The sequence below is a fragment of the Magallana gigas genome, chromosome 4, assembly GCF_963853765.1.
Source record: "Magallana gigas chromosome 4, xbMagGiga1.1, whole genome shotgun sequence".
In the NCBI taxonomy this organism is placed as follows: Eukaryota; Metazoa; Mollusca; class Bivalvia; order Ostreida; family Ostreidae; genus Magallana; species Magallana gigas.
The window spans coordinates 54009273-54029957 of record NC_088856.1 but is presented as its reverse complement, the minus strand read 5'-3'; the positions used below and the strand labels follow the sequence as shown (position 1 = coordinate 54029957).

At 33.6% G+C, this 20685-nt stretch overlaps 1 protein-coding gene and 1 long non-coding RNA gene across 5 annotated transcripts in view; both read left to right on the top strand.

Moving 5' to 3' along the window:
- LOC105323822 (mucin-4) overlaps positions 1–16308 on the top strand; it is a 69834-nt gene extending 53526 nt beyond the window's left edge. For all 4 annotated transcript variants that reach the window (XM_066082999.1, XM_066082998.1, XM_066082997.1 and 1 more), the window contains 13 exons: positions 884–1006; positions 1460–1582; positions 3160–3297; positions 3570–3692; positions 5240–5368; positions 7572–7694; positions 7967–8140; positions 8578–8639; positions 9052–9167; positions 9879–10112; positions 10358–10463; positions 13730–13839; positions 14534–16308. In XM_066082999.1, the coding sequence (XP_065939071.1) occupies positions 884–1006; positions 1460–1582; positions 3160–3297; positions 3570–3692; positions 5240–5368; positions 7572–7694; positions 7967–8140; positions 8578–8639; positions 9052–9167; positions 9879–10112; positions 10358–10463; positions 13730–13839; positions 14534–14678 (1706 nt within the window). In that variant the 3' untranslated portion in view covers positions 14679–16308. The remainder of the gene's footprint in view (positions 1–883; positions 1007–1459; positions 1583–3159; positions 3298–3569; positions 3693–5239; positions 5369–7571; positions 7695–7966; positions 8141–8577; positions 8640–9051; positions 9168–9878; positions 10113–10357; positions 10464–13729; positions 13840–14533) is intronic.
- A 1303-nt stretch (positions 16309–17611) lies between these two features.
- Positions 17612–20166, top strand: LOC136274945 (uncharacterized). The gene is made up of 2 exons (XR_010713401.1): positions 17612–19371; positions 19547–20166. It is a non-coding gene; the product is annotated as an uncharacterized lncRNA (long non-coding RNA).
- The last annotated feature ends 519 nt before the right edge of the window (positions 20167–20685 follow it).

Below are 20685 nucleotides of genomic sequence, written 5' to 3'. Positions count from 1 at the left end.
AAGAAAAATGTTTTAATGGCACTGTAATACATATGACTGTAATGTTTAAACGGATTAAAACAGAGTCTATGAATCAATGAATGCTTAAAGGATGATTTATGGAGGATAGCATAACAAAGACAAGATGTCAAAAGTCTGCCTTTTGATTGGTTCATAAAACTGAGGATTTTGAAAAAAAAAACATGGTACAAATGGATAACTATATATTTCATTAGGTTTAGGACAATATAAAGTGGGTTTTTTTTAAAGCAAGCAATTTTTCTATGATAAAACAAGCATTGTTTTGGTAAAAACGAAAGCCAATAGCATTTTTAGAAGTGATGAGTCGAGATAGATTTAGGGACCATTTTTTCATAAAAAAAAATATAAAAAAAGACGTGCATTGCATTATATCGTCATGACCAACTAAGATTCATATTCAATCGTTTTAAAACGGTCCGTAAAACTTTTATCAAGATATGCAGGTGAAGTATGTTTGTGTCGAAATTTTAAACGCTGACGAATGAGATATATATCCTTAAAATTTGAGACGCTGACAAATATATTGTTATATATGTATAAAAGAAAAAAATTTAAAACTCCAGATGCTGACAAATATTTCATTTCTTTCTGTTGACGTTTGAGATGCTTACAAATACATGTATGTCCAAAAATAAAATATATATTTTTAAAATATTGAATTCCTGATGCTGACCAGTAATTAATTCTTTATCGTTGAAATTTGAAATACTGACTAATGTTTGAGATTCTTTTTTACATTTGTGTTTGAGTTACTAACAAATAAGTCCAAAAATTATATCCTTGAAATTCTAAATATGAGTTTAAATTGTTGATATTTGAGATGCTGACAAATATGTTATTTTTTTCATTTTTGAATTTGTAGATGCAGACGAGTGTACGCTGGGGACCGCTAACTGTCCCTCTAACTCCCTGTGTGTCAATCGGGACCAGGGCTTTGACTGTAACTGTGTCAGTGGGTACACTAAGGTCGGCGATACCTGTCAAGGTAAACCATTAGTATTCTTCTTATTGGGTTAGGATGAGGGGCATGTTAATATAAGTACTACACACATCCAAAATGCAAACAATCAGTGATATCTTGAGTTTCCATGGAATCCTTGATTTATGATGTTGGGTGTGTTATAAGCTACAAACAGACCATTTATATTCCTGTTTTACATCAAAAGATGTTTTCATTTAAGGATAGCGTTTTCTCAGATTTTCTACTTATCAAAATTGTAACCTATTAGTAATTATGTCCTTTTTATAAAAGTTCGATATTTTTCACATTAAAAAAACTGGGACAGTGGTCTTCTTTTGTAATGGCCGATGAATATTTTAATGTTCAATGTCGTACGTTGGAAGGTAACTGTCTAAAATCAGACTTTCTTCTTATAAAACTGCTGTTGAAATTCAAAGTGGTTTGAATTTATGTAAGCATTTATCACTTTATTTTCAGATAATAATGAGTGTGATGGTTCCAACGATTGCAATTCCGCGCTAGGAACGTGTACTAACACCCCCGGGGCTTACAAATGTGCATGTAAAGCCGGTTATACGGGGGACGGTAGAACCTGCCTAGGTAAGAATGTCTGTCCGTCCGTCCGTCTATATGTACCTATCTGTACGTCTATTAGTCTGTTTTACTCTGATGAGGTCATAACAGTAAGGGTTCAACTCTGAAAAACGCCGAAACAGACTGTGAAAATGCCCAATGATGCCAAAATATGTAACATACGTTAGTCGCAAGTCCGTGCTTCAGTTTAAGAAGTTTTTGAGGTGGTAAAAACTTTGTTTTTGACATCAAACTGCCTGATACTAGATTATCAGTAGATATATTTTCCAAAGATTCTACATTGGTCCGTCATCTGTAAACGGAGAGGTGTATATTTGTATACGGTAAAGAAAATGGAATTCAAACATGGAAGAGCACACTTTTGCCTCTCGAACTATTGTGAGCAAATAAGATGTCAAGTGGTAAAATATTGTTATATATTGTGGGGAAGGCACAAAAGACTTAGTGTTTAAAACTTAGCATAGACAGGGTATTTTTCATAAACTCGCGGTGAATCTTTGAGTCGGCGTCATATTTTAGGCTTTACCGAGCTCTGTAGTGGTAGAAGAACGCTAAAACCTTTAAAAATCGCATATCAAAACAACAATTTCATCAAATAGAACGAAACTTTACAAATTGAATAATGTATTATAATTCAGTGCGTTATATATTACTTACGGTATTCGATTTATAATAGCCCCATATCCAATGCATCTGGGATCATAACAGATATGTATGGACTTAATACCTAGAATACTTGGATACAATTTTCATATTTAAGTATCGATATGTAACCATGGTAACAGTGGAATGTGTCCTAATCAATGAACTTATCCTTTTCTTGAAGAGTTGCCTCCCTTTGCTTTTATTCTATAAAAATTAATTCTAGAAAAATCTATGCGGTATAAAATTTATCTTCATTTGTTTTTGTATTCCTAATGATAAAATACATCTTTCCACCAAGCATTTATTGATATTCCTAGTATTAATTCTCTTATTTTAAAAAAACGTGTTTGTTCCCATAGACCATAATGCAGTCTTAATTAATCAATAACTGCTTAGTAAATAATATTTTTGAAAATTTCTCGATCTCGGTAAATCTTTTCTACTCTAAAATTCTTTTTAAATTATATCAAAGTATTAAATACATGATTGATATTTAGGGTTGGAAAAATAAAGTCCTATTATGGATCGGATACCTTAAATGAAAAAATATTTGACAAGACAGCGTTTTTTGTTTACGTAATTTCCTTGTTTAGCCCTTGTATATGTTTTGTCTTTACATAACTTGAACTATAATGCGATAAAATCTACCTTTCTGGCAGGAAGATTATTGGGAGTGAATTCAGTAAGTGAATAATCATACAAGGATTGCAACGAGGCAACAATTATCATTGAGTCTGAATATTTGGCCATATATAAATGGTTTATTTCTTTTTTTATTTTGCTGAAAGATACTAGCAAATGAGCCGTGGCAAGGAATTGTATACAAACATCAAACCAACCATTGCTTGCAATGGAATTATTAACAACTGTTCTATCTGAGTTTGAATATTGTGTCCAATATCATAAGGATTTCTCTCATTTTGCCTGTTGTCCAATAGATGTTGACGAGTGCTCAGAGAACACACATAACTGTGATAGTCGACAGGAGAGGCGGAACTGTACGAACACCGAGGGCTCCTTCACCTGTGGGTGTCTGGAGGGCTACACCCTGGCCTCAGACGATCGAACCTGTAACGGTAAGGGGAGAGAGAGAGAGAGAGAGAGAGAGAGAGAGAGAGAGAGAGAGAGAGAGAGAGAGAGACAGACTGACAGACAGACAGACAGACAGACAGACAGACAGACAACAAAGAACAGAGAGAACGAGAGACAGACAGAGGTGGTAAGAGAGAGAACGTTAAAAGAATTAGAGGATCAATGAGATGAAAAATATTTTTAAGAATAATTAAGTAAACTAAAAGCAGATATCGGTAAGGTCGGCACTTCATCAATTGGATTTTGAATATTTCAGATGTTGATGAATGTTCAACATCCAGCCATGAATGTGAACATACTTGCGTAAATAAAAATGGCGGGTACGATTGTTCCTGTCAACTTGGATACAGACTGGAAGCCGATCAAAGAACCTGCACAGGTATGTGAATGTCGTCTGCTCACAGTGGTATTCAATAAAAATACAATTTATGCCTTTATTGCATGCGTGGAAACACAGGTGCTTGTGGACAGGACCGTGCACTACCAGTGGCGTAGCTACCTTTTAATTTACTGTATTAAAAAAAAGGTAGGGGGTCTGGGGCCGCCTTGAGGCCCCCAGCGGGTCCAGGGCAGAGCCTTGGTGGGGGCCCAGGGGGCGAAGCCCCTGGAAGCTCCTGGATTTTATGTTATTTGAATGACAAAACAGCCTTAAAAATATGACATTTTTTAAGTATTATGATTCCAATAAATATGAACAAAATTTGCTGAACTCCGAGACAAACATTATTTACCTGGTACTCTTCGAATATTTTCTTTAAAATTTCAAGACCCCCGATGCTCTTGGATTTTAGGATTTAGCTTTTAGATTTACAGGCTTTTGATGATGAGATATTGTCTCAAAATGGTACAATTCTACATACTGTATGTGTAAGGGAAATGTTGAATTTTAAAAGAATGTGTAATTATATTTGAAACACTGATACCCCAGCGGAAACCAACTGTATATGACTAAAGATAATAGGCCATTTGAAACAGGTCTATTATTCAAACCGTAACATACTTACCTAAATGACAAATGATGAAGTTTATCACAATGTATTGTGACTTTAATTTGTCAAAATTTTAATCACCCGACCGCTGACTTTAAATTACATGCAAGTATAGACTGACAGAATACAATTACAACACACACTCAAAACTTGATGTGTTTTCAGATTTTAGTATGAATATTTAAACTTGAAAGGAGTTAAAAGTTGTTCATCTCATTTTGATAAGTTTATTGTAGATCATTCTTCAAACCAATAACATGAAAGTCAAAGGTATAGCTCGTCCATATTAATTTATGATTCAAACGAACTTCCAATTAATTTTTATGTTAAGTATGGAATGACGGTATGTTCCGGAATCGTAGTAATTGTATGGTTTACGATGAGAACTGAAAACTAAATATGCAGATTATAATTCAGTGGAGTCTCAATACGATTTGTTTACGTGCAAACAATAGGAAACTCAAATCATAAGACCTATATATGCTTTGCAAAATTTTGTGTATTCATTTGCGTTTTTGCGTAAAGGACGCTACGCCACTGATTACCCCTCCTCCTTTTCCAATTTTTTTCTATATATTTTTTTTTAATTTTATTTAATTATTATCGTTAACAACCCCTTATATATGTCTCAAGTCGATAAATAACAGAAATATCACGAACCTTTTATTTGGATTTCGTTTGTATGTAGATGTACAAAAACCACAAATGTTAGATGAAGTAAAAGACATATTGGTGGGCTTTTTGTGGTTTTATTAGTGAATAAAGTCAAGGATACCTAAGTGTTGTTTCGTTGGTAAAACCATTGCCTACAAATTTACGTATCCTCGAAACATCGTCTTTTTCTAAATCCATAATAAATGATGCTCAGGATAAGACTGATGTAGGACACATTTCTAGCTTTTGAAAAACATTAAAGTTAAATATACATGTATTTCAGTGGAGGCAAATTGTGATGACTCTAAAACTGCGACATGCCAAACAAAAAAGTGCGCCAAATTGAACGGCACAGACACGTGTTCCTGTGATCCGGGCTACAAACTGTCGTCTGATGGAGTGTCCTGTTCAGGTACGTGCTGTAATTACTGTACTCGTTTTTATATAATTAGTGTGTACGGTACGCTATCTCAGGTTTGTACTGTAATTATTGTACACGTATTTATATATTTAGTGTGTACCGCACGATATTTCAGGTCCGTACTGTAATTACTGTACACGTATTTATATATTTAGTATGTACGGTACGATAGTTCAGGTCCATACTGTAATTACTGTAAACGGATTTATATATTTAGTGTGTACGGTACGATATTTCAGGTTCATACTGTAATTACTGTAAACGGATTTATATAATTAGTGTGTATTGTACGATATTTCAGGTCCGTACTGTAATTACTGTACACGTATTTATATATTTAGTGTGTAGGGTACGATATTTCAGGTCCGTACTGTAATTACTGTAAACGGATTTATATATTTAGTGTGTACGGTACGATATTTCAGGTCCGTACTGTAATTACTGTACACGTATTTATATATTTAGTGTGTACGGTACGATATTTTAGGTCCGTACTGTAATTACTGTAAACGGATTTATATATTTAGTGTGTACGGTACGATATTTCAGGTCCGTACTGTAATTACTGTAAACGGATTTATATATTTAGTGTGTATGGTACGATATTTCAGGTCCGTACTGTACTTACTGTACACGTATTTATATACGTAGTGTGTACGGCACGCTATATGCCCGACATTGATTTTTATGACGGCTCGATGACCTTGGTCATATTTATACTATAGTTATCTCCTTGAGAGAAGCCTATGGGTACGAGTATGATCACAAACTGCTGTCGCCACATATGTAGTTCGACTAAAATGAAATCGTTGATCAAGCAGTGACAAAATGACTAAAAAATATCATGTTCAATTTTTAAGGTACATGTAGTTTAAGGTAGACCTGACGGACAATTTGTTGACTATCCAGCCTCTTAAATTAAGCTAGCGTACGGTTTGACATAGCTCATTCTTAATGTACATATCTAAAAAAAAAATACATACGTATACATCACCTTTAGCGACACCCTCGATTGCCAAAGCCGTTTTCCCGCCAAAACCACTTAAACGACACAAGATGTTTTATTGACCAATCATGGGCCCCGAAAGGCTAAAGGATCGTGAGACAGTCTTAGACTGAAGTCAAAACTTGTGCACCGTCTTTAATATTGTCTTCTGATTGAAAACATTTAAATGCTGAAACTGAACTTTATTTATTTTACAAAGATTGATAAACAAGTTCTAAAACTTATATTGATATCTTTCGTTGGCGCGAGGGGATCACAAATGACATGCTATTAAAATGTTTCTCTATATAACGTTGATAGTAACAATTTCCAAGCGTAATTTTATAACAAATATTCTTTTTTGAAAAGGAGTAAAATTTAAACTTAATCTAAACATTGCCCTATGATCCTGAGGCCTGCATGGACATAAGGGGCTGTGTGGTCAACGCATTCACCATCAGATCTACCTTAATATTTCAAAATTATTTGTTAAGCTACAAACTATAATTTTTAGTAATTAAAATTAAAGACCATAAATTTTAGCTTTTAAACTTGTGTATATACTTATATCATTATACAGAGGTTTTATCCCCAATGGGAGATCAAAACAGTCTCAAAATGGCCACGCCCATTAAGTTTTCTTGTTATAACTTTGTTATAGATGTACAACTTTATTGTCTTTTTAAATAAATCTTGTAACGCTGTCACTGACAACATTTATAAAAGGACCCTTAACTATTACAACAAAAAATAACATGCAAACGTGCAGAGCATTTTAATTTTAAAATATTAGAATATCATTCTAATTGTATCTGTTTTAGTACTTTAAAGATTTTGTGGACTTGTATGTTCATATCTTAAAGAATTAATGCGGTTAATCAAAGGTGTTTGGTATAAAGTAACGATAGAAGATCATGAAAATTATGGAAGATAAACAATTAATTGCGCATTTAAACTCTGTTCTGGTTTTTAAAAATAATAATTTGCGTTCTGAGCATGAAGTGTCAGTCGCAAAGTACCTGTCGCAGAGTACTTGTCGCAGGGTACGAGTCGCAGGGTACAAGTCGCAATGTATCAGTCGCAGAGACCTGAGTACCAGTCGGGTTGCCATGATACATGTATTTCCGCGTTAAAACCTGTGTATGTTAATTGATGACCACCCGAATGTTTTGTTAGGTCTTACACCTGTGTATGTTTGGTGTTTTGCAGATATTAACGAGTGTACCGGTTCCCCCTGTCACTCCACCCACAGCGCCTGCCAGAACACTGTGGGATCCTACACGTGCTCCTGTACCGACGGTTACATTCTGGGGCCCAACAACGTGTGTGTGGGTCAGTATTCTCCACTCACTGGGCAGACGATTGGTCAAAGCAATTACCAATATAGACTAGTCAATGCAGCCATTGTATTTTATATATCATTGGTTATTTATAAGTTACTCTGTGTTGTCTTTCATTTTTCAAATTTTCTTTATATATATATATATATATATATATATATATATATATATATATATATATATATATATATATATATATATATTGTGATTATAAAACATAACTTCATGGACACAAAAGTCATTTGCAATGATTTTGTTTTCCAGATCGTGACGGCGGCTTGTCCGATTGGTCGGCATGGGGCACCTGCTCGCAGACCTGTGGGTCAGGGACACAGACAAGGACCCGCGCCTGTAACAAACCCACGCGGGAGGGGTCGGGGAGGGATTGTACAGGGTCACTGTCTGAGTCTCAGGCCTGTAACACTAACCTCTGTCCTCGTAAGTGTCCGCCTTAATGATTCCAACCATACACATTCAATAATACAGTCTATAAGTGCCTGCCTTAGTGATTCCAACCATACACATTCAATAATACTCTCGTAAGTGCCCGCCTTAGTGATTCCAACCATACACATTCAATTTTACAGTTACCAAATACATGTATCGATATAAAGTGACATAAGGGTCTTTCATTGGGAGGGAAGATCTTAATTATCAATGGTGACACAAGTAAAGTCTTCTGCGTCTGTGTCTGTCTGAGTGTTATATTAGGGTAGCCTAGTTACCCATACACTTTTCTTTTTTTTTTCTAAGTAATGATTTGCGTTATATTTTGCTGGTTAATAAAAATATTGCGTATCCTTTACAATTGACGTGATTTTTCACAGATTTTCTTTCTTGTCGTTTACTTACACATTTTTTGTTCCTTTTGGCAGCAACGGAAGACGAACAGACTTATGGAGTAATTATTCAATACAAAGGAGTAACAGCAGATCATGTAAGACTCTCGCCGTTATTGTGCGCTAGATTTTCTAAAGTCTAAAGCCCGTGTTTTCAAATTCTGAATTTCTGCTTTCTGCAACACTATCTGCGTTTGGCATTAACAACAATAAGTAAATTATTTGTGTGTTTTAACTATACATGATATTTTACATTAATTAGCATTTTGCAAGTTTATTTAAATGTCGCAATTGTAAAAATTGATTTGTTAGTTGTGATCTAACATGTATTTTATATTTTTTAAATATTCTTTTTCATTTTTATTTTTATTTATTTTTAATATTACTAAACAATATCAATGGGCCTTGACCAGATAAATTGCTTTCTCGTGAATTATTTTTCTTCACAAACTAAGACAGTGGTAATTCATTCGATTAACGTTAGCTAATAATATCCACATTTCCTTAAAGTTTACGGTAGAGGTCAAAGCAAAGTTCACTTCAAAGATAGCAACAGAGATAAACAAATACTGCAATACAGACAACACAAATCTTAGGCAGTGCTGTAACAGCCAGTCCACATATGCGTAAGTATGTTGTTATTGTAAATCAACTTCTGTATAAGTATGCTGTTGCACACGCTCCATGCATGTGTTAGTAAGCTTTTAAAGAAGATCAGTTTATGTACCTTGGTATAAGTATGTTGTAACAGACCGACAAGTCAGAATTGCATAGGTTCCCAGTTATTGCAAGTCAACTTACGTATAAGTATGTTGTAACAGCCAGTCCACGTATGCATTAATACGCTGTTATTGTAAGGTAAATCAACTTGTGTATAAGTCTACTGGTATTGTGAATCAACTTACGTATAAGTATGTTGTAACACCCAGTCCACGTATGCATTAATACGCTGTTATTGTAAGGTAAATCAACTTGTGTATAAGTCTACTGGTATTGTGAATCAACTTACGTATAAGTATGTTGTAACACCCAGTCCACGTATGCATTAATACGCTGTTATTGTAAGGTAAATCAACTTGTGTATAAGTCTACTGGTATTGTGAATCAACTTACGTATAAGTATGTCGTAACAGTCAGTCCACGTATGGGTTAGTAAGCTTTTATTGTTAATTAATTTCTGTACAATGTATAAGTATACGTTCTCTTTGTATAAGAATGCTGTTATACAAATATTCCATCCTATGTATATATACATGAATGCTATTTTACACCAGTTCATATTCTAATTGACACTCTGTTCATCTTTTTACTTATTTCATCTCAACTTTTATTTACAGACCAAGTATTTCTAGCATAAAGTCCTTCACAAAAGCAGAACAAATCGCCATAGGAGACGGTTATCCGAGGGATGTAAATGGAGGCACCCAAATATTGGTTGTAGTGAAGGGTGATAAAAGTAACGCCCTCTGCTCAGCCACATCTAGCCGGAGGAGGCGGAGCATAACTCTGAGTAATCTAGAGATAGCAATTCCCCAGTCTGTCCTGCAGCAGATAATGGCGAACGCAACAATGTAAGAATAACACAGGAATCTGTTTAATAAATAATGTGGTCAAATATTAATAGTCCAGGGGTGTGTCCCAGAGAGAGAGAGAGAGATATTGCCATTGTTTTAAATCATTTCATAAATTACACTTATAAATGGTATAACAATATCTATCTATCTATCTATCTATCTATCTATCTATCTATCTATCTGCAAATAATGTTATATATTCACCAATATAAGAATTGTAAAAGTTATCCTTATTAATTTAGACAAGACGAAATCATTGTTCAATTAGCGGCTGCCATAAAAGAACACACAAATGCGACTCTAAGTATTACAGCAGGGGAGATAATGCTGGTCACTGCACCAACATCGGTATGTGTATACCTATGTCGTGTTGTATATTTCATTTTAAGCTCACTTGAGCTGAAAGCTCAAGTAAGCTTTTCTGATCACATTTTGTCAGTCGTCCGTCTGTCCGTCCGTCTGTCTGTAAACTTTTACATTTTGAACTTCTCCAAAACCACCTGGCCAATTTCACCAAATTTGGCACAAAGCAACCTCAGCACAAATATAAATAGCAGAAATGAAAGACCGATATTTAGTCAAAGCGGAGAAAACCTCGAAACTGAAGAATGGGGTGCATTTTTAAAAATCTTCTCCTCAAAAACTACAGAGTCAAATTCAACGTAATTAATCCTAAATAATTCTTATGAAAAGGAAAATATAAAATGTAAAATTCATGGGCTAATTCTGTTTAAAATTTGAGTAATTTACGAAAATAATAATAAAGAAAGAATGGGGGTCGATCAGTTTATAACTTCAGGTTCGGTATTTCGTATATCGAAAACGGGACGGTGTAAAAGGAGCTGGGGCCATATGTCCCGCGCTGTCCTTATTTTCTATTTCGCGTCTAACTTATTTTTCAGTTATTTTTTTTTTTCAAATACAATTCATCAGATATAAAAAAGCATCTTAAGTTTAGTCGATTGTATCATTTCTGCTACAGTCATATAAAACACTAATAAGTTTAAAATCGCCAATTTTCCTTCGCCAAAAGTGTAGATTAGACATATGTCCCGGACTACTTTTACACCATCCCATCGAAAACCAGCAACCATGTTCGAAGAACAAAAACGTGCCAAACTGACAAAGATGAATTTGCTTGTTGTGCAACAGTTTACGTGCGAAAGGAAAATATGAAACTTGCATAATGTACAGTATTTGTGCCAATTTTGTGAGGTAAATGAGGTTTAAAATTTCAAAGCGTTGACATGTTTACTTGTGACGGTGGTTTTAGCGTGTTTTGACTTTAGTTTCATTTTCATTAATTATGCCATAGATATTGAGGGGAACTATCGCTTGTATTTTGAAATATCTACGTATTAAACTTCGATAAACCAGACAACTGATTGTTTACCTGCGCAAAGTGACCAAAATCTGATGCACTAACAACATATAATAAAACACAATTCATTTGTGCTATTCATTTTATCCGTTATTCAGCACGGTCTCTATGTAATGGTAGAATAATGCAACGTGACGCTCAGCATTTTCAGTCTAAACGGAGATTATTTTCGCTGCTAGAAATATATAGGTGTATTTATGATGAAAAATAAATTGTGCTCTTCCTGTGTGTTAGTGCATTTTTTTCTTGTTTTAATTGTTTACAATGTTCTATTACTTAATGACTTAGAGTCATCTAAGAGTCAAGTTTCGGGTTATAAGCAAGATGCAGAGCTTTGTGCACTATACTATGTTTGTACAAAGAGCTGAGGTCATGCTTTTTAATATATTAAAATTTGTTTATATTTTAAATGCTGAATAGGAAATACCAAGTTTAAAAATTTTAAGTTGAATGAAATAACCTCATGTGAACAAAAACCTGACTCAAACCAATGTCTGTATCTTCCTTATAATTCTACGATTGACGCTGAAATTTTGGGTAATCATTAGAAATATCTTGCCAAAAGGATTATATGCAGTACCTACTTTCTGGTGCCCCTTCTTGTATGAATTGTATATATATATATATATATATATATATATATATATATATATATATATATATATATATATATATATATATATATATATATATATATATATATATAAAATCTACGCCAATTTTGATAGTTTTTTAAACACAAGTAAATAGAAACGAAGGCTTTCAAACAGTTGCCATAATTCTGACACATTATTATTATGAGAATAAAAGCAATGTCGTTGTTCTTTAAAAAATATTGCAGCGGAAAAGCATCTTTGTTTTTAGTCATTTGTTCTTTTTAAGGAAGATGAAAATAATGGAGGGGCGATATGCCTGTCAATACATTGATTAGAATTATCATGTGATAACATTGTTTAGTTTTATAGTTTATTCATCAGTCAAGTGAGTAAGGTTATTAAACGTCATACGAAATGAATTCACGCCAGGTAAACAACAATCATTTATATTTGAAAACAAATTAAATTTTTGAATGTTTTTGATTCGAGAATTGAGCGCATTGAGGTACAATTTTCTTCTTTCACATGTAGGAATTTTAAAAAAATAAAATACAATAACTAGTAAGCAACTGAGGGAGAAGATGTACCTATATGCTCTCCTATCCTGTTTGATCTCTTTATAAAGTGGTTGGGGGAGGGGGGGGCTAGAATAAAGAGAACCAGAGGTTAACCGTCAACTCCTACCAAAAAATTAGTTAAATATCTTGCGTAGAATTTTTTTTTTCGGTAAAAATGGTATTTCATATTATTATACTTTCATGTTAAATAATAAAATCTGATTGGTTTAGACGCAGTTGGTAATTTGTTCTATTACTCTCAGCGTTAGCAACACAGTTGGCAACGGGTAACACAACGAATTGTTACATGCGCGTAAATTATGCGCGTACGTTTCGCCGTAGAATTCACTTCATTTCTATATAAAAGCAGTTAAATTTTCTTTAAAAAATTAGACATTCAGTATAATACACAAAATAGTGCCTGTTTGGGAGGTTAACTTTTGAAATTGACACCCCTCGAAAAGCATTGTTAACCTCCGCTTCGCGTCGGTTGACAATAGTTTTCTCGGGGTGTCTATTTCAACAGTTACCCTTCCAAACAGGCACAATTTATATAAAGGTACAATGTCAAATATTAAGTGTATGCAAATATAAGTGTAACATTTGGATATTTTACGGTATTTTTTTGTTACTCTACCGAGGGACCATATAGCACAATAATCTTAGAATGCCCATATAAAGTCATTGTTGCTCAGGTGAGCGATGTGGCCCCATGGGCCTCTTGTTATAGTGGGATTTCTCCTATAAACATGGAATCATTTTAAGTGGCAATTTTTTATTATCTGTCATTTCAATCTTTTAAACATCTGATCATAATTCATATGTGAATGCTTCTTAAACTATGATGTAATTTTTAATTCACGACGACTTTATTTCGCGAGTCCCCAGGTCTTGACCTATCATTCTCCCAGATGTTAATTTTCGCAGCTTAGTCTATTTTTTTTTCTAAAAAAGAATGAGCAACATTGAAGAATAAGTTTTCAGCGAGAAATGTTAGCTGCCACCATGATTTTACGAACCTCGTTTTCAAATAAAAGTTTGTCCGGCTGCATAGCTGATGATATGTTTTATCTTCTACAGACTCCCACAGAGTCCAATACATCACAAGCGTGGGTGGTGCCCGTTGCGGTAGTCGGGGCGATCCTCGGGGTCATCCTTGTCATCGTCATCGTACTACTCATCGTCAAAATGTAAGTATTCCAAGGATGCATGGGTTATTTTTGTCTCTAAACTTTTGCAAAGACTCTGCATTTTTTTAAGGTTGCTGATTGGTTGTGGCCATTAGTTTAGCCCTATTTTATCTTCTTTTATTAAAGAGCTGTGTGTAAAAAATATAGGAAAACTTTCATACTTTTAAAGCTGAAATAGATGGACATTTTATTTACCAAATAATGGTTTATGCCTAAACGTAACAAAATAGTAATGTCAAAAATTAAAAGGTCGTTCTGCTGAAATATAGAAATATCTGTTAGTACTTTCATTTTAACGGTTGGCAGCAAATAAAAATATCATTCTGTAGTGTAGAACACACCGTTTACTACGCAAAATAATTACGTTTATGATATGTTGGGTTTTATCACATTCTTGTTGTTCTGTAGTTATTGGATTGGACACAATTTCTCTGATTTAGGTCGCCCATGCATGTATATAAGATCTACATGTAGATCTATCTATTTAATATCAATAATAACTGGTATCAAATTTTGAAAACTTTTTTTGAACAAAATATAAGCATAACAGAGATATAACGTCACAAACATATGACGTATACCTCGTCCGAAAAGGTGTACAACATGTGCTAGTAACGCATCGTTTTTTTAATTAGCTTTTTTTCTTTTTTATTTGTTTTTCCGTCACTATATGATTGCTTTTTTATTTATCTAGGAATAAAAAAAACAAAATCAACCCGGATGATAGACACGCTAACCCACTAAACGACCCCAGCCACCCAGCTAACAACCCTCCCCAGCCACAACCAGTGAACCAGGGGTCAAATTCACCCCAGGGCGACCGGGCCCCGCTCACATAACCAGGTGATCTCCGGGCACCGCCTTGTCGTATAAGTTTATGCTCAAGAGTGTGTGATAATGAAATTGAGAGAAGGAATGATAAAACAGTGAGATTATTTTATTTGTTCTAAAAACAGTCAGAGCAGACTCATTTCCACGGAAGAAGTGGGAGGGGGTATTGAATTGAGATGTGTTTAGACTTTTTCGTCATGAGATTTTAAATTTTTTTTATAGATGTATACCTGTGTCTATTCCAATTTTAGAAAATAAGATTAAATGCTTGATTATCTGTTTCTCAGATCTTTGGCGTAAAGAAAGCAGTGAAACTATGCATTTTTGATTGACGTCATTAGATTAAGACATATATCAAATTTATCATAATTTGATACAAAAAAAATTAATCAAAACTGAATTTAAATGTACTTACTCAAAACAATTGATTTTGTAGGGGTTTTTTTGTTTGCAAATCAAATTAATGCTATGCATGACTTTTATGAATTAAAAAGGCAAATCAAAATTAATGATTTAAATAAACGTCAACAACTAGAGAAACGTTATATTTGTTTTTACAAAGGATGCTCCAGAATGATGTCATTTGATGAATTTAATGTAACTAAGTTTTTGTGTCGGCATAATATACTTGTATAATAAATTGCCTTTCTGTAGTCATAAAAATGAAGAACTGTGATTTTTTTTATTGTTTAATGTGATATTAAGATGTTTGATGCAGGGCTGCTTTCCTTTTCATTGTTACTTTGAAGTACACAATTTCAAAAGTATTATCGATGTTAATTTTCTTTAAAAAAAAAATCATGATTATTCAACGCCGATTTTCGATACAGAACGCATTACATGTAAAAAAAAAAAATATTAAAAATATTGCAAACAATTGAAACAAAGGACAATTTACAGGGAAGCGGCCCATGTAGACTCATCCTCAACTGTACATGTATATCATGAAATGTAGATATTCATATTTGTATTGCTGTACATATCAAACAAAGCTCCGTCCATTCTCCTGGTGTTTTACTCTACACTTCCTGTCCGAGTAACGTTTGTATTGATGGTTAATTTCGTCCAATGTACTAGTAATTCACGTCCTTCTACGCGTGCAAACAGTTTTGCCCAGTCTTGAATTCCCCAACACACAGTTGTGTTGAAGGAGATAGTATTTGAAACATTGAGATTAGCGCAGTCTGAAATTCGCCCGCTAACAGCAAGGGCGAAAGGGGCGAAAATAAAACGAGGGCGAATATTTCTCTGTACACAGTATTTAGCACTCGGTTTCTTTTATATTTATACTCTATAGTCCCAGTCATTGATGTTTTAGCATTCTGTTGATATCTTATACGTAAGCTTTACTATTATGGGGTTTTTTGTTAACCGATCACCTTTTATATTTTTTTTTTATTTTCTTTGTTTTGTCTTTTCATTGTATTACTATTTTATGACAAGGTGATATAAATCTCTGGAATTTATTTTTACATTTATATTTGTATATTCTCGATGCGTTTGTCTACGCTTTATATTTCATCCTTTTCCGAGATTTGTTTCAAATAATTATTCTGTACATTTCTCAATGTGTATTAAATTTTTTATAAAAACTTATAGTTAGGCTGATTCAATTCAATGTTGTTTTTTTTTACTTAACTATCACTTTGACATTCCGATGACTTTTTAATCACATTTAAAATTACAAAGATATTGTATCTTTAACGAAAGTATATGTCGCATTTGTGTTTCAAAATATAATGTAGATGAAAAAACTTTCAATATATATCCTGACACATCAAGCTGAGATAATATTTTGTCCAAAATACTGTATGTATATGAAAGACATTAGATAAATGTTTGCGGTTTAACACAAGTTTCCCCTTATTGTACAACTGGTTTTTTTAATCCTTGCAATTTATTTCTGCGTTTAAAACGGTACTCAACAAAGATATATTATTATTTATTATTTTTGACAGAGTTATCATTATTTACTTTGAAAACAATGTCATTTACTGTAGTATTTTTTTTTACATAGTGATTTCTAAGTGCACTAATGTTGATGTGAACAAGCCAACATCTGTTGATTTATACATAGTCTTTTTGGGGTTTTTCTTTTAGTTTTCCATTCTTGTTTCCTTTTCACGACAAGCACCTTTGGTGTGTTACCATGGATATTGTTTCTGTTGTCCAATGAAAACAAAGTATTTCTTATTGATCATTATGATATATTTATCCAATAAACCTGTTTTTCCCATTAATGTACGAGTTTCTTATTATTCACTTTTCCTTTGCCAAAACGGCGATCTATAGGAAAAAGATTAAGATCATGTTTACATGAAACATTGCTCATCAAAGCTATATCGTCTATATACGAATCATTACAATTCAAAGTGGCTCAGTTTTCGTTATATTCGTGGTTAGTCTTCCACAGAATTAACATCCTCGACGAAAACAAATTTGGAAAAAGTTATATTTTTCTTACTGAAACCTAACGCATCCAAGAAAAAACACCCTCACGAATAAGCAAAACAAAAACAAAAAATAAACCCACAATCCGTGAAAATTGGCCGCTCACGAATTTATATGATTTCACCACAGGGACCAAGCGTGTTTAAAAATTAATTCCAATGTACCTTTCTTTATTTATGGTTACTTTGAAATTAATGTTAAAACGGGCTTGGCCCCTGTGGATTTCACAGTAAATGCCTACACTTTCGCACCCTTTTACATTTTTAAGACTCTCTCCATTCCCTAACGAAGCAGTATAATTTGAGATTTTCTTTTTTTTAAGTCCTGCATTCGCTTTTTTCACAGATGTCAGGAATTTTAAACCAAAAAAAAAACCGCAAATCAGCATGTTCTATATATATTTTTTTTTTCGCAAGAAATCAAATACAAGGAATATGTTGTACTCAACACAGGGCCAACGTCATCGCGTATTTTGAAAACAACACGGGGTAGATCCCTGTAATTCTGAATAAAATAAAAACTTAAAATAACGAATGAATCCATATTAAAGACACAATATGTGGCCATTACCTTCTTCAGATTCTCCTGGACATGTTTGTTGATAAAAGTATGTTTTTTAATCTTTTCCCAGGTAATAATTGTCTTAAGTTTTTAAAACAACCAAAATTATTTTTGTAAGCATGTATTTTTCATGTTTATAAGTGAGTTGCTTCAACCTAAATTCATATTTTTTGTAAATGAGGTCCCTTGATGGGTTATTTGACATATTTATGTCTGTTCATTTTAAAATGAACCGAAATTGGTAAACCATTTATAAATTATCGAGTAAGTTAGGATGTGTTCCGTTTAGATAGTCTCTTTTTTACCTCGTATACCATGATAACCGAAGTCGAATGAAGATCTTGAAGTTTTCAGCACGTGTCAATTACTGTCAATCAATTCCACGTCGTACAACTAAACGATACTATACTTTGACCCGTGCGTGCACGGGTTGACATTGCATATCGGACATAATTTACGAAATAGATACATCGACACACCGTATTATTGACATAACAAAGCTATAAGCCTACAATAATGCTATTAATTTCACTAACCTTTTCTTAGTTTGAATTAACTAAGCGTGTCTCGGGAAAGGCCCTCACCACAGTTAGAATGCTTTCCATATACCCGTAATGTCTAGCAGAAAATTGCAGAATCGCCCCGGAACGATTTTAGAGAAAATTAATGAAGTTGCCTTGAAAATAACAGTCAAATTCATCATAATTAACCTTTTTGAGACTGTAAATACCTTTCATTTAAAAATGTTAATCCATATAATGGAAGAATTCAACACTTTTTCACCAACGTACATGTATTTTCTTTCCTACAGAGACAATAACCGGAATGCATTCTATCGTAAAACATTATTCATTTTAACGATAAAACATATTCTATCTTCACTCATTTAAGAAATATAATGTGATTTTTTTTTGCATGTAATCAAATATTTTTTGTCATCACGAAGACAAAAGTAAGTGCATGTACTTAGTTGAAATGTATAAATTATTTGTTATTTTATACTTTCTCTCATAAGAAATCATTAATATATATATAAACAGAAAATAAAGCAAAATACAATGAAAATTTACCCGTATTTGTATTATCTTTTCTGAGTTTGTTCATGCAAAAATGATATTGTGGAACATAAACTAAAGATCCCGTTAGCGTGAATGTATTGTCCAAGCGCAAGATTGTAAAATCCAAAAAATCCAGATGATTTCCGGTATATTTTTAAGGAATTTTCGTTAATTATTAATTATAGAAGCTTTACTGAGAAAAAATAAAAACAAGTTGGTAATCTTCAAGTATCAATGACGTTTAGAATAAATAAAACAAAAGACAGTATTCTTCCGATTTATCGGTATTAAAGACCAAAACTTTGAGTCTATTATTTTAATATAGTAGTATAGATAAGATTATTCCGGTTTGTACGGCCCTTAAATTTCCGGAAGCTCATAATTACTTTAATTAAGTATGTAAAAGGGATTTTTATGTATTTCAACTACTACAATCAACGTCATTTCTTATTTTCTAACGGTACAATAGGTAAATCTGAAGTTATTCACACATATGTTTTCAGCTGTACTGTCTCTTTAAGGGAATTTGAGTCTGACATTATCATGATTATTTCTTGCAGTCCGTGATTTTTAGGTTTCGACCAATCGATAAACGGAGCGTGCAGAATTCAGACCTGTTAGTTTCTAAGAGGTATGAATTAACAAATCGTAAGAAATAGAGGGAATCATACTCAGTAGCGGTAAATATCAGTGTATGACTTAAACTGTCAATTTTATCGTAGTTAAACATCTCGAATATTCTTGTTTCATTGTATAACAATGTATGTCAACGGTATCCTGATAGCGTTTTTGTTCTATATTTTAAGCATTTCAACACATCACAGTTAACCAGAGGCGGCAGCATAACTGAACAAAATAATGGTCACCAATAACTGGAAGAAGATCAGGCCAAAAAAAGCTAAGAAATCTATCGCAGACGATACATCTGACCACTCCTTGCCCTCCTCCTCGTCTTCCTCCAACGCAGAAGAGTCCACTTTCAAAGTGTTCTCACGCTTCCTTACAGTCAATTCCTTAACGTGGATTTGCTTTCCACATGGTTTCGGACAACATCCGGTTACTGCTCCGCCTGCTTTACCTTTGCACCTCAATCGCTCCGCGGCTCTGATCAATATACGAAATCCTTTACCTATTTCTTGAGTAGATTTTCTGTGATGAATGCCAAGTTGAAGAGCAGAAGCCATGATGGAAGATATGCTGATTCCTAACTCGATTATCAGATAAATGCTTAGAATGGATATGGAATCTGAAGTTTTTGGAAGTTCCCCACTTACAATGGTCAAAAATACGGCAAATGTCAGGAAGATGGTCACGGAGAATCCCATTTTCTCTCCGGCGTCTGCAGGGATCACAAAGACGAAAATATTTAAAATACCAACCAGGATTATTGGAATAACAAGATTAATAATAAAATATTGAGATTTTCTCTTGAGTTTTAAGATAAATTTGATGTCGGTGCTCTCCTGTGAATAATCAGTTGTAGCATCATACGAGTCCAAATGCCAAATACTGTTTGGGACGAATTCATCGAACCCTATTTTTGGATCGTTTAAAGTGAAATTGACTTCCCATCGCGAATAGCTCCAGGACTTTACAATAATGTTACAGGTCTGACGATCAAAAGGGTAGTACGTCACGTCCAATTCGCAGGATGTTTCAAACACCTTGTAAGGATACCAATCCACCCAACCATCGTTATACACATACAGGTAGTAAAAATCACCGCCCATCATTTTGAAATCCGTAAACCCATTCTTCAGAACAATATCAGGAACCCATATGTCTTTCTGAAAAATTGAAGAAGAAAAAACATTTTCGGTAATAAATTTATACATGTAGCTATCAATTAATATTATTTTTGATACATATTTTTTCAGATTGATAATTACCGCTTGAGTTATTGATACAGTAGAACTTATTTAGTACGAACACGGATATATGGCGA